Raw genomic sequence first — 15,500 nt, forward strand, 5'->3', positions numbered from 1 at the left:
ATCCTCCTCTGGTCATAAATCTTCTTTCTTGCCCATCTTGGCATGACCTCATGCGGCTTACAGGAAGCAGAAGTAAAATCCATTTCCAGCTAGAAAGGAAAAAAGGAAATGAGTAAGGGAGGAGCAGGGAAGAGTAGCCCCTGAGAGGCAACAGGGTACAGACATCTGCTACAGAGAGAAGAGACACAAGTTATCAAATTTAATGAAGATGAACACCAGTAACACCAAAATGGTAGTGTGTGTGTGTGTGTGTGTGTGTGTGTGTGTGTGTGTGTGTGTGTATGTGTGTGTGTGTGCGTGCGTGTGTGCATGCGTGTGTGCGTGCGAAAGAGAGAGAGAGAGAGAGGCCACTGCCATGCTACTATTAGGTTCCAGTCCAACATGAACCTGATATATTGCATTTTAATGGACAATACACTCTGATAAGATGCTGGCTCTCTTCAGAATTTAAGTGGTGTTAAAATAGCTTTTGTGCATGTTGATATATTTTAGTATATTCTTGGCGTAGCAAGAGAAAATCGACTATTGTTTTTTTTATACATCCTTGAATCATCTGATTTCAAGTAACACTGAACGACCCCGAACTGTGCTGATTATTTTCATCCAGACAATGGCTTTAGACCACCGTTACATGAGGCCAATTTTTGGGATAAGAAATGACTTTGCCTTGTTCAGTTTTCCGAGGTAAACAAGATCTCACATCTAGTACACACAAGTAATGTGTGATAACATTCAGCAGAGAAAAACAATATATTTGTGTGACAGTTGCAGCCAAAATAAAGCTGTAATTCTTATTGCAGAATAATCCTACTGCGACTCCAACCCAATACACCACAGCCTCTGCAGTGTGTTTGCTTACGATGATTAAAGGTCCCATATTGTAAAAAGTGCTTTATAAATACTGTGAAAGTATTAACACTCTCAATCCACAGAGAAATGAACACAGCCCGTATTCAGAAACTGTGCCTTGAAATGAGCCGTCAGGACTTCTGTACATTTGTGATGTCACAACTATGCTATATATAGGTAGAAAGTGTTGCTACAGGGCCGTTACAGTCATTCCCTGGCTGCAGTGATGGTGCAAAGACACCTAGAGCACAAATGTGGAAGATTCTGAAATGCTGACCAAGTGTTTGAGAAAAATAATGTGTTTTTTAACATAACAGCATCTATCATTAGCATCACAGCATCCATGTTGTAGTAGAATAATACAAATATGAACCTGAAAATGAACATGATATAAAAACCTTTAAATAAAGGTGATACTGTATAAATGTAATCTACCATTTGGCTAAAGTTTCTGAGAGCATGTAAACCAATGAAGGAGGGTGCTTGGTCCTCCTCACACTCATCAAAGCTTTAAAAACAAGTATTTTAGTGCCACAGTACAAGTGGCTGTATAACATCACACCACTGAAGATGATCTTGTGTAGGAACATTGGAAGCTGGTGAAGTGATGAGTGCAAACTGTGTGGATTTGTTTAGTTAAACCTCAGCGATCAGAGCCAAAGCTAAGGATCTTCTGGCAAACATTAAAGACACAATCTTTGATTTTGTTTGTGCCAACCAATCCAAAAATACTCCCTGTCCATTTGTTGATATTTGGGAAACTCAGCGCAGTTCAACTTGACCTATTGTCGCACTAACAACCTGTGCATTCGTGTTACTTTTAACGCTTCAGATAAAATATCTCTCAAGCGGTGAACAGTCCAGTCAGGACACTGTGTACTTGTGCTTGTTCATTGCTTGGTCACTGATGCTGATAAGAGTGAGCCCTATTGATTCTGGAATACTGTGGGAAGAACAACAGTTCTGTAATAAACCTTAATATCTCTTTTACGCACATATGCTCACACACACTGACGCACACATTCCTCGCGTCCCAGAGGAGTGTAGTCTGAAGTATTGTGAGTGCTGGCATCGAGTGAGGAAGCAACCCTGGTCCTCCTCCCTGACTGCTTCCTAGTATTGTTGCTACTTGCTCAAATGTCCACTTGAGGATGCATGTGTGTGTGTGTGTGTGTGTGTGCATGTATGTGTTGTGTATATAGGCCTAGTTTAAGCGTGGTTTTAGGACTTTTACTGATGTCTGCAGACTGTCCTGGTTGTTTTGACATTCCTAGGAGATGTTGCGTCATTCATACTGGTGTAAAAATCAATCTGACTACTTACAGTAAAAGAAGAAGAAACATATTGGTAACCATACCTTCTGTAAATAGGATTAGCAGAACAGGACATACTGTGTGGATCATAGAATTCTTCAGCCTTAATGCCAGATTAATGTCAATGAATAACTCTGCATACAGTATATACCTAGTTTATTGCATATACCTATACCACATTCTGCTGGATTTGAAGTAACACTCAGCAAATGTTAAAATGGGACTTTTATTTATTTATATGTTTTCCAACCTCCAAAAGCATTTGTAATTTTCAATTTCCCAACAAACTATTAGTCCGTCACCTGCTGATACAGATTTTTTCATTAGGCAAAGCTCTCCCCTGGTTGTCCCTTTTTAGTTGCTGATCCCCTTCTCTGTCTGGTCATTCTATGTGTTTGGTATATCTGGATTATATCCAGATCACTTGAAAAACATTGGTGTAAATGCACCCCGGGTAAGGTAATAAGGTAATCCTAAATCCTAAAGTCCGCCTTATTAAAAATAACATTCATGGTTTCTGGTGTGTTTTGGAGATTTGTTAGTCCTCTCCCTTAGTCTATTGTCCTCAAGGTAACGGATTATAGTCCCGTACCACCAGACAGATTGAGGGTTGTGTAAAAGCTGTCTTGGCGTGTCAAGCCCAGCCAACCCCTGCTGCCATGTAGTAAATGCTGCAACCAGTACAACAGGGTATCTATTGCAGTATTTCATACCAGCAGCACGAGACAGTAGCTAACCCCACAGTATAAGTCAATAATTACTAAGTGTAAATGTAATGTGACATTATTGGGAAGGAATCTGTATCCTCTTACAAATCTTTTTTTTTTTTTAGCTTGTGGAAGAATTACAAATATTAACACACAAGCAGTGTTTTCCAGAGAACCTTTTTTCTGTACATGGCAACAAACTTGAGTCTTCATTTTTTCCAGTATCATGACAGGAAATGTCCTCCTGTGTATTTTTTGTTTGCAGGCTGGAGTCTGAAATTGGTACACTGGAGAATGAAGAGTCTCAGATATCGGCCAAAGAGCAGATCCTACGGGAACGTCTGAAAGAGACGGAGCGCTCGATAGAAGACCTGCAGAAGGTATGAGAACACCAACTGTGGAGAACATCGCATGAGCTTCAGAGGGGGCTCGGAGATCTACGCCTTGCTGGCTTTGAATAATATGCTAACACTGAAATCGCTCTGCTCTAACTGGTTGGTACTGACATTACAGTTCAAAGTAAATAACAAGTGTAATTCAAGCAAAATGTTATCAGTTTCTTGTTTTATTACACTTTAATTGTAGTTTTGTCACGCACATGAATTGTTTTTTGTGGGACCAAATAAATCAGTAATGACCTGGAGTCTTATATAGGCCGTGCTGCTAATTAAAAACACAAGTGCGCTAGATATAAATGAGCTGGATGAAGGAACTTTGTGTTTACAAAACAGAGCCGTTAATCTTTAATTGCATTGTAAAACTGATTTAAAATGCACTTGGTAGTCATATTGCTGCAAAAGCTAAATGCTGAAGGGGGGCAGCACTAAAGAAGTCAGAAATAAACTATTTATTTTGGGGGTTCTGCATCTTATCTAGCATTATTCTCCTGGATGAGGTGTTACAGTTTTTCTCGATTGCTAAGACACATTTCTTGAAAGCTTCTCTCCTTTTCTCTAAACTGTGAACACAAACCACAATTTTCAAGCTACATTCACAAAACCTCAGACTCTTCTTGCAAAACCAAATTTTCACCTCAAAACAGTTCAATCTGTGCCCAAAACTGAACTTTGTTGTCAAATCATGCCCCAAGTCAATCAAAATTAAAAACACTACTGAGCAGCCACTAAACACTACATAGAAAAATAGAAAACACAATGCTCAGGACATGAAGCTGAATGCATGTTGCAAAACAAAAAAACTTGCATTTAGCACTTTACACAAAGACAAAAAACAGAAATCTTGTGCATTAACATGTAGCACTTGTACAGTACAAAAAACAAAGATCTTTTGCATTTACAGTACACATATTATTTGTTCAAAACAAACAGAAACTGTATGCATTTGCCACTTGTGTACAGTTCGGCATTGTCCTCACGGACCATATCAAGAATTAGGGTCTCTTGGTGTGGGGAGAACATACCTGTCCTCACACCCTTATGTGGCAGTCTTTCAATTCTACAAAAAGAGAACATGCAGATACAAAACATATACATGGAATACTAGGCCTACAGACAGTTAGACTAACCCTCCATTACAATACTACAGTACATTGGCACAGTGATGTACTGAAACATATATTTACTTACAGTATACTGTGGTACAGTATATACTGTAATATGCCATACAGTAATTTGCTCTCAACATTTACATACTGTACTATAATGTCAAAAAAGACCTGTTCTCTTCTCTAAATCTTCGGATTAAGGTGGACACAGTGAATCTACCGATGTTTGGTTGTACCCTTTGTCCGGCCTCCCTCATGCTCATACCATGGACAAGAACATGGTCAATCACAGTAGCTCTGATTTCGTCAGATATTACTGTTCTTTGTCTTCGCTGACCACCTTGACCACCTTGACCTCCTCGACCTCCTCTCACACAAACTCTTCCTCTTAGATTTCTATCCATTGTAGTGCCTCACAAATCAGTGCTCTCTGAACTGGCTTTATATATTCCCTCACATCATTAGCCACAAGTGTGATCAATTTTGAGTTGTTGTGTTCAAGTAGTGACAACCATGCTTTAATCGTGTTTGACTTTTGCCACCTGTGCTCACCATTATGCAGCACATGTGCATCACAATGAAAATGTATTGGTAAGTTCTGTCTAAACAGGTGAAAAGTGCTCATGGTTTTGCCAAAAGAGTGATTGATTCAATCAGTGTGTTCAAGCAACAGAGAAATTGGTTCAGACAACAGGGTTTAGTGTTTTAGCAATTGAGAAAAACTGTAAACAAGAAGAAACATTATTACATAATCACAACAAAAATTTACCCTCAGCTATAGTTCATATGGATTTTCTCCTGTCTTTCAGAGTCTGATGGCCCAGGACGGAGGTATGACACACTCACACACACACACACACACACACACACACACACACACACACACACAAACACAGATAAATGTGTGTCCTCCCCTGAGCTATTGTTGTTTCCCAGCAGTGGGGTCCCTCTTTTTCTATTTCTGTGTGTGTGTGTGTGTGTGTGTGTGTGTGTTTTATGTATGTGTGTGTGTGTGTGTGTGTGTGTGTGTGTGTGTGTGTGTGTGTGTGTGTGTGTGTGTGTGTGTGTGTGTGTGTGTGTGTGTGTGTGTGTGTGTGTGTGTGTGTGTGTGTGTGTGTGTGTGTGTGTGTGTGCGCGCATGTGTGTGCGTGTATGTGTGTGTGAATAATAGTCTCGCTGAGGCAGGAGGGATGCAGGCCAGAGCACACTCCTGAACCCCCCAAACGCACACTCCGCCATACCCACGGAAGCACACGTAGACATACATATACCTGCACGCAATCACATAAACACACCAAAAAATGTGCATGCACGCACACACATACACACACACGCACACACACACACACACACACACACACACACACACACACAGACACACACACACACATACATAAAACACACACACAGAACCCGGCTCAGCGAGGCTATTGAAACTCACACACACACAAGGCCATGACTCTGCAGCCTGCAGTCGCTGGCTTTATCCCCCTGCTATTCACAGACGAGCCCTGTAAGCCCCTAATGTTTTGTTCTTGAAATCACACACACACATGCATACACACACAAACACACACACGCTTCTGCTGCATAAGCACTGAACCTCAGGGGTGCTAGAGTTGCCGTGGACACAGAAACAGAGAAATTAGATGTTGTATGTGTGTGTGTGTGTGTGTGTGTGTGTGTGTGTGTGTGTGTGTGTGTGTGTGTGTGTGTGTGTGTGTGTGTGTGTGTGTGTGTGTGTCTGTGTGTCTGTGTGTGTGTGTGTGTCAGAGGTGTGGTTTATTTCCCTGTTGGGGGGCTGGGCAGTATGTGTGTGTGTTTTTGTGTCAGGGTGTGGTTACACATCACTGAGGTGTGTGTGTGCGCGCATGAGTGTCTATGTGTGTGTTTGTGGCTCTCCCTGACGGCCTCTAACGTCCCTCTGACCATGTGTCACTCCCCCCCATTGTGCTCCTGCTCACTAGATGCCACCGGCTGCATGACCTCCCCTCTCTCGGACTGCACGGACGGCGATCCTGACCACCTCGTCCTGGCCACACAGCCCAGGACCGGCCCACCTGCCTCCGGAGAGCACGCCATACCAAGACCTGGTAAGACAGAGGGAGGAGGTGAGGGTGAGGGAGGGGAGTGAAGAAGAGAGAGGGAGGGGAGGGAGGGAGGACGGGAAGATTTTGGGTGGCAGCCAAGTTGGATTATAACCAGGACAAACTCACACGCACAGGGAGGGTGGACGAGCAACAGATACACACACGTTCGCAGAACTTGAGTCAAATCTCTTACTGACTTTAACAGATACACACCAGCATGCAGCCAACATAGTCATCAACACATAAAGACACACACCATGGGGTATCAACACTGGATACTGGACGCGCATCGAGCATTGGATCCATTTTTGAGCTGACTTGACTTATGTTAGCAATAACTTTAGACAAGACTACAACTCAGACTGTAGAATCAAATTCATTCATTCATTTGCATTATTTTTAGTCTCTGTAAAAGTCTTACTGTGTCTCTGGTTGTAGACATATCATTAGTTTAACTGATGTAGTAGTTCTATGCTGTATTGTAGCACTAAGTTGATCATTGTTAGCTTTAGTTTTTGTACTAGTGAGTTTAGAATTAGGTATAGTTTTAGTCTTTACTCTCAGTGATATCAATACAAAAAAAGTTTCGATAGTAAATGGAAAACTGTCATCTTACATGTTTGTTTCATTGTATTGTGCTGACTCTGCACTGGGGATTAGCTCTACAAAATAACAGCGCAGATTGCAGGGCTGAGCGAGGAAGTTAGACGGTTGTGCTCGTGACTTATCTTTACATCAAAAGACAAGCATGTGGACAGAACCAAATACCAGGCATAAATATTTTTATTATTATCTACTTAATGTGTACTCTGCAAAATTAACTGAAAATATAATACAATCGCTACATCAAGTGTCTTTAGTCACGAGATTACGTGTGAGGATTAAAGGCAAAATATTTTTCTTGACATCTACCAAATCATTGGTCGTCTTTAAAGAAGGTGGTTACTATACAATTTTACCATACCATTGTATTCTTGTCCTCGCTGACATTAGGCACAGTGAGTTAAAGTTGGGTATTTGCATTTCTTGTTCCCTCGTCTGTATTTTTAATGCAGTTAAGGTAATGTGTGGTGTTTTACTAATTACATACTCAGCAGTTTAAATAAGACACTTGTGTTGCAGTTGCAGATAACACTGTGTCCCCGTCCTCATGCTTCACTCCCTTCACTTTTTCCTCCCCACACCCCCCCCCCCACCCCTTCACATTTACTTTTAACCCCACTCCCCTCTGCATCAACCCCTCAATCCTCCCTCTCCCTCCAACTACCCCCCCCCCCTTCCCCTCCTTACAGCAATGTTTGCCATGGAGATCAACGTGCAGCATGACCCGCAGACCGGCGAGCAGCGTGTCCTGTCAGCCAACCGCGTGAGCCCGCTGGACGCGGCGTCGCGCGGCATCAAAGTCTACGACGACGGCAGGAAAGTGGTCTATGAGGTCACTTCCTCCGGGGGTGTGTCCACCAGCAATGTGGAGAACGGCTGGAGCTCCGCGCAGGTTGACCAGCTGATCCAGCGAGCTGCCAGGCCCATCGCTCAAGGGGGAGACGTTGGCAGGGGTCAGGTGACGGTGACCCCGGCCTCCCCGCAGGCTTATGTTTCCCCGGCAGATGTTGACGATCTGTCTCCGCCCTCCTGCGCCCCGCCATCCATTCCTTCGAGCCCGCCAGCCAAAGTCACCCTCCAGAGGGAGCCCCAGCTCGGCATGATGCCCCCCTCTGCTCCCATTACAACCCAGCCCGGCTCCTCAGCCCACCCGGGCGAGGAGCTCGCCTCCATCCCCCAAGCTAGCGCAGAGCACCCAGTCACCATGGTGTTCCTAGGCTACCAGGACGTTGAGGACACGAGCGAGAGCAGGCGGCTCCTAGGTTTTGATGGCGCCGTGAAGGCCGAGGTGGTTCTGATCGACGAAGACGATGAGAAATCGCTGAGGGAGAAGACAGTCACCGACCTATCCATCATCGACGGCACAGCGGCCGACCTCGTGTCAGGGCGGCCAGCCACCTCCGAGGCCATCAGCACGGAACTGTCATCTGACGGCCGTGAGCCCGACAGCACCTCCTCGCCCCCCGCCAACCCCGACGCCAACGCGGCCCCACCGCCCAGCCTCACCCCCGCCACAGGTACAGACAAGAGGAAACGCTGCGAGTGCTGCATCCTCATGTGACTGAATCTTCTCCCTCTTCCACCCTTTTATTATTACCCACAACACCCCTCTCTTCTCCTCTGTCTCTGGATGGTTACTAACAGAAGCCCTGCCTTCCTCCTCCTCCTCCTCTTCCTCTGGACTCTGATCGGTTGGCACACACACACATGCACGCACACACGCTTCTGTCAGACTTTTTACAAAACAAACTACACCTCTGCTCATTGGTCACCCTCATGGAGACTCTGCCTTCACGCCTCCTGTCTCCCCAGACAATGCGGTAAATTTCATGAATTCAAATAAAGCTGTTGTCACGTTACTATATTAAATGGTAAAAACAGACATAAAGATGGTGAATATTGTTCAGCCTAAACCAAGTCATATAAAACTCCTCTCAGCGGTCATTAAGACTTTAAGGACAATCATTCATAACGCCACTCTGTCTAACACAATCAACCAGATCTTCGTCTTTTAATGAGCCAGTTTATAAAACATTCAAAAAGACAGACACAGCTTCAGTGATTTTTTAAAATCTCTCTATTCAGTCACCTCCCACTTCCTTTTCTCTCAACCCTGCGTTCCACAGATTATCTCCTGTTCTCTCCAAACATACACACACATGAACAACCGCACTCCCGACCTACAAACTCAGACTACCCCCTCTTCATGTACTGACTCTCTGACCAGGGTGGAGAGGAGGAAACTTGTTGCCTTGGTTTCTTTATGTGCCTCTTCATTCTTCCACATCGATAGTCCTAACAAAAGAAAATAGAGATAATTAGAAGTTTCCATTAGGCTTTTTTTTCAGTTTGCCGTTGTTATCTGAACTTTTTTTCCTCTCTCTCTTATGTTTTGAAAGTTTAAAAGGCCCATTGAATTGTTGGGATGGCTGTTTCCGTGGGAAACTGAGGTTTTTGACATTGTAGTTAGTAGAAACAGGAGTCTTTCTCCTCCTCCTCTCTCTCTTTCTCACCCTCTCTTTCTTACTCTCTCTCTCTCTATCTCTCTCTTGTTCTGTCCGTTAACTCTTGCTATTCCACTGCTGAGGTAATTTCCTCCTATTCTATTACTTCCTAACTCAGCAGCCAATAAGAAGCAGTGGAACACATTTTGGCAGCCAGCAGGATCTATACAGCCAACTTTTCCAGTGTGCCTAAAGGCTATAGAGCACAGGAAGCTAACGGCAGCTCAACGAGGCGGAGAAGGAACATGTATTTCAACCTATGAAAACAAATGTGGGTTACTACCACTAACAGCAGGGCACAAACATTTTTGAATAACAAATAATGACAAGCACTAGCATGTAACTTAATAATGACGCCTCTGCTCAAAATGAGCTTTAAGAGAAAGAATATGTGCAATTCTTGTTCATCCCTTTGTCCAATAAATTCACTTCATTGGTGTAGGAGGCCACCAGAGATCTTTTATTACTCTTTACAATTCTAAAACGACTGAAAACACTGCCAGCTCATGCTGTAGTCACCAACCAGGCTCTCGTTTACAAGGGTGCTGCAAAAATGTGGCCTGGGTGTCATAATAACATCATATATATTACACTGTAGGTCTTTTTACGTGGCTGGTTTTCAGAAAAGCCCTCAAAAGCAGGAATCATCCTCATTCTGTTGAATGTTAATGGATGCTCTGGAAATTCAATTTCAAGTGTTTTTGACGTTCTATGGAATAGAGACGATGGTGATGCTCAATAGTCATCTAGTGAATAGATATTATTTGGGGAGAGTTAGTGACAACTTTTTGCCATTGTACACTTGTACAATAAAGTCAAACGGGGCCCAGATATGTGATTGAAGAAGAGGTCCACACATTTTGCAAAGAGCTTAGAGAGGCCCTTCGGATCCCAATAATGTGATTTGGTGTTGTTTGTGTGGCTCAGGTGTGATTCAAGTGGCCATGATGTCCTTGGCTCAAATCCAACCTGGGTCTTCATATAATTTATTCACATCATGAGAAAAATAAAACAGACAAAAAGGTGACATCGAACACTCGCTAACCTGACCTGAAGAGCCTCTAAACAAACTTTATTTTGCAGAGTGCAGTTCTTTTTCTTTCTCTCTTCAGCCATGTGTTTGACTGCTTTACTGGTTCTGGCCATAGTAAAGAACATCTTTCTATGCACTGTATACTAACTCAGATAATACTCCTAAAAAAATAATGAAAGGCTGAAACAGTATTCCTTGGCAACAATAGCATATGTCCAGCACTGAAAGGTAAATCTGTTTTCTCCTTACACGGCTCTGTGCACAGCACTACGATTCCACCTCTAAACTGTCCTGTCAGTGCTGAACTGTATGTCGGCCTTCCACGCTTAAATGTGATTGGCCGCTGCTGCTGTCAGTCGGTCGAGCTGGCTGTGTGATTGGCCACCACCAGGCCCGCCAGGGGTCTAGTTCCCTGTGTAGATAAAGAATGTAAATATGCTCTATATTCTATTTAGTGATTTTATTTTCCACATCTATATAGAGATCTAGAGATAATTCTGATTATTATGGGTACTAGACATTGTTCTGATGTCCTACGATGCCATATGATGACTGTATGAGTGCACAAACGCAAGCTTTGTATATTTTCATTCTCTAACTTCACTGCTTTTGCTGTGTGTAATCTCACAATTAACCAACCAACACGTTTTCCCTTCTTCTGACCACCAACACCACCTTCTCTGAACTCTTGGTGGCTGCTTCCATTCCCAGATGTGTTACGGTTGGCCACGAAGGCATCTGAGGATCTTAAAACATTGTGAAGAGGCAGGATCTTGAACAACACTCCATTTGATTTGCATGATAGCCTATTAAATACAACCATTAGAAGTTATATTAGTTATATTATATAAACCAATTCACTCCTGGCAGCCATTAGTTTCCATTCATTTTTGTTAAACATTTGAATCTGTCTTTTATTCAAAGCTAGTAATGGTTGGAATATATCTGCAAAATAACAATTTTTCCAAAAACAAAATGCAAGCAAATTCACATTATACTTGACACCAAGATGGTTCTTTTGAGCAGTTTGTCGCAGTTATTTTCCTTAATTAAGTTTATTTGGAGACTGCAAGGCTTTTGTAGGCTGGAGACAATTGCTAATGTTGTCCTGTTCAGTGTACCAGATATGCCAAAACATATTCATTGCATGACTGTTAAAGATTGAGGAGGCTATGCAGAGAAATGTATTCTCGAGAGTTTGTTTCCCCAAGGTGTAACATACCCACGTGATGTGCAACAGAGCAAAGAAGCACTTACTATTTGTACCTACAAAAAAAAACGGAAGCCATGAGAGGACTGTGAGATTTAATTTTTTGGTGTTCGATTTTCTAAGTTTTATTCAAACTGTTTTCTTTCTTTGTTTATGACTTTGTTTTGCCAGGGTAATTTTCCACCTGTTTTTCTAGGGGGCCCCTGAAGCCCCGAAAGGTGATATTCTTTTTTTTTTTATCTTGTTCACACAAAATAATTAAAAATATATAACTTTCTGGACTTCTGGGGCACTGTAATTTTCAAAGATGAAAAAATAAAATAAAACAAAATTTGAAAGGTTAAAGAAAAACTTGAATGCTCACCACCTAAAAAATGTTTCACCTGATTTTACAGATGAAAAAAAGAAAACTGACAGAGAGCGTCCTGACAAAAAAAAAAGTTGTGTAACAACTTTTTCACCACCTGTGAAAAAAAAATAAAAAAATGATCCTGGCAAAACTTTTTTCGAACCGCTCATGAGTCACAAACACAGGAGAGAAAACAATTTAGATCAGAGTTACAAAATGGATCATCGGAAAAAATAAAAATAAAAATCCTACTTGCCTTTAAGGGCTTCCCTACATAACTCATGAGAAAAACAAACAAGAAAAGAGTTAGGCTGAGTTCTAGGTAATGGACCCTGACCAATCCAGTTAACCTGTGTGGGGTTGTGTGTGCGTGTTTTTGATGTAATGCAAGGAGCTGTTCGTGAACAACAGAGTTTACCAGATCTACTGCCACAGCTGCAGTACTCCTCTGACTCTGTAGGGGTCTCTCTTTTTCTTGTCTGCCTGCCCTCACGGTTGTATGGACTGTTAAAACAGAAAAGGAGCCATTTTCTATTGTTCACACTTCTCTCTCTCTTTCTCTTTCTATGGGTATGACAACTCCCTCTGTCACATTCTCTCTCTCTCTCTCTCTCTCTCTCTCTCTGATGTCTGTATCCTCTATCTTTGGTCAATAAAGCTGAGTTTCTCCAGTGCCCTCCTGCCGTCTCTTGCTTGTTGTTCTTTCCATCTGTCTCTAACATTCACTTTTTTCATTGGCTGCTGACACAGAGATTAAAGCTATCCTTACTGCACCCCTATCTGTTATAATACCCACTGCCACTAACAAGCACAAACACACACACACACACACACACACACACACACACACACACACACACACACACACACACATTATACACTTACACGTAGCAGTGATATTGTATCCAGTATTTTCAAAAGTCACATAAGACGAAACAAATACAATCAGGTGAGGTTATCAATCAAGTTGCACCACAAACTCACAAATGAAAGTCAGCTCATACAACTTCCTGTCGTACTTTTTAGTGTAATTTATTCAAACCCAGTGATAGTATTAGTCCGGCGCAAATCGACCACATGGTCTTTTTCGGGATGAAAATACATCAAATAAGCCATCGAGACAGATTTTTTTTAACATAAACTCCGGGTTCACTAACTACCTTGTTGGTGCTTCGTTTTAAGTGTAGGGACTCTAATCATGCTACTGCAGAGGTTTGGTGCTATTTTGAGCAGTATTAGTGGTTAAAAATGCCATTTTGGATGGTTCAGCGCACTGCCCCGAGCTAATCAGTGTTAGCCCTTTGGGGCTATATCTATACATGGTTTATCAACGGAAAAACTCGGTGGCTTATCTGATGTATTTTCATGGCAAAAAATGCCATTGGCTCCATTTTCGCCGGACTTACACTTTAAGCTACCAAACAAACTAGAGCACGACAAAAACTCCTGTCATAGTGAGTCAGAAATTACACAAATTCTGCTATGATTCACTGAGACCTTCTTTATTCTGAGCACCTCCGAATATTTTGACTGGTTTTGTAATATTTACTTGATTCAAATAGCCCCTAATGCAACAAATGCTTGAAAACCAGCTATATAAAACATTCAGAAAATGTCTAGGCATTCATTGAGATTAATGTGGCCTATTTGAAACAACGCTGAGGCTCTGTGACTGTAGCTGCACACTCACTGTGAAATACTGACAATGAGATTAAAGCATCGGTATCAGACAGTATGTTCCTACAAGTAAACCAGAATAAAGGATGGTTGTACTGGGACTTGGACGAAGAGTTTGAATGTAAGCTGTTTCTTTCAGTATGACTACTGTTCATGAAAGCAATCAATCTTATCTCTCTAATATTACTGCAAAATTACTTTAGGGACTCATACTGTGTCTGTGGCATCTTTTGAGTTACACACTGCAAAAATAGGGAGTAAGTAGGAGGATAGGAGGGTGAAGACTAAAAGGGAAAAAACAGCTAAATTAAGAATTTCAATATGTCATTTCCCTAAGAAGGTTCAAACAATATTTGCTAACATGAGCTACTCTCTCTCAAAGCCAGAATCCAGAAAAAATAAGTCTCAAACTTGTGACGTCATCAAGTATCAAGTCTGGAGCTGCTCCATAGACAGTGTTTTCTTCTTCTTTTTTTCATACCCAAATGAGCTTTATTCTATTGTAGTGTTGTCCGTTCTGAAACTTAAAGTCAGTCGCTGGAGAGGCTCCACACTTTTTATTTGTTGACATTAGAAATTAGAGTTTTAGCACTCCAGTTTTTGGATTTGGCTAATATTTTTAGATTGTCTTAGACTGCAGAAAGAACAGGTATTCATTTTGAACATGGGCATAGTTCCATGTTCAAAAGGATGTATGGGAGAGGTAGGGGAAGGTAGGTGGTGCTGAAGGAAAGTAGAAAGGTGTGTGAACAGCTAGATAAACTGGTAGTTCGATCAGTACTTCGGATACCTCCGTGCCCTAGTTTTGCAGGAGCCCTGAGGCGCCCCCCTGGTATCAATAGTAGGTACTGCAAGAACTCATCTTGCTCTATGCTCCATTATCTAACTTTAACCTCACAGCAATATACAGAGAGGACAATAGAGAAAAACCTTACGCATACCACATTAAAGCACAATATTGTATGAAACTCACACTCATTCAAAAGCACACTGCATGAACACAGATGTGGCCACAGTCTTTTTCAATGACACTTTCAAGGATAACGTTCACTTATGATAACCATTGAACATACAATTCACTCTAGAGCTATGTCAGGACATTTTCTAAAACCATAGATAAATATAGAGATTTTTTTTTTATAGAGATTGCATATAGCAGTTGAACAATGTCATCTTTCTTTTGATAATGAGCTTCTATCTCAGACGACGGACTGGCTGTTATTATTTAAAACACATGATCCGGGGAGGGCAGCAGCACAAACATGACGCACACATCCCCAGGGGACATAATACAAGGTGATAAATGATTATATTACAGATGTCATGACAACCATCTGAAAACAGCACTAACACACATACACACACATTCTCTCTCTTCCTGCACAGAGGGTAGGTATGTTTTCTGTGATAATGAGCACTAATTGATTTGAGACAATGACAGCCTGGTGTTCATCAGAAGCCACGGCCGCATTTAATATTAGACATTACACGCACACACACAATAGGATGATAATGGACGTGTCAACAGGTGGAAAATGTGCATGGATGTAAGCACTGTGACTTCTCCCGACCACATGTACAGTAACTCACCAGCACCGATTTAACTCTCATCTGTAATGTTGCACGTTATTTGTTGTTCACTCCTGTAACTGAAACTTTAC

The 15,500-nt window shown here is 42.0% G+C and overlaps 1 protein-coding gene across 2 annotated transcripts in view; it reads left to right on the plus strand.

Moving 5' to 3' along the window:
* Nucleotides 1-15,500, plus strand: part of palm2akap2 (PALM2 and AKAP2 fusion) — a gene marked incomplete at its 3' end in the record, with an annotated part of 89,118 nt that overhangs the window by 43,256 nt on the left and 30,362 nt on the right. For both annotated transcript variants that reach the window (XM_083929414.1, XM_083929415.1), the window contains 4 exons: nt 3,135-3,249; nt 5,183-5,204; nt 6,341-6,466; nt 7,756-8,583. In XM_083929414.1, coding sequence (XP_083785540.1) covers nt 3,135-3,249; nt 5,183-5,204; nt 6,341-6,466; nt 7,756-8,583 — 1,091 coding nt within the window. The remainder of the gene's footprint in view (nt 1-3,134; nt 3,250-5,182; nt 5,205-6,340; nt 6,467-7,755; nt 8,584-15,500) is intronic.

This window comes from Echiichthys vipera, assembly GCF_963691815.1.
Source record: "Echiichthys vipera genome assembly, chromosome: 16".
In the NCBI taxonomy this organism is placed as follows: Eukaryota; Metazoa; Chordata; class Actinopteri; order Perciformes; family Trachinidae; genus Echiichthys; species Echiichthys vipera.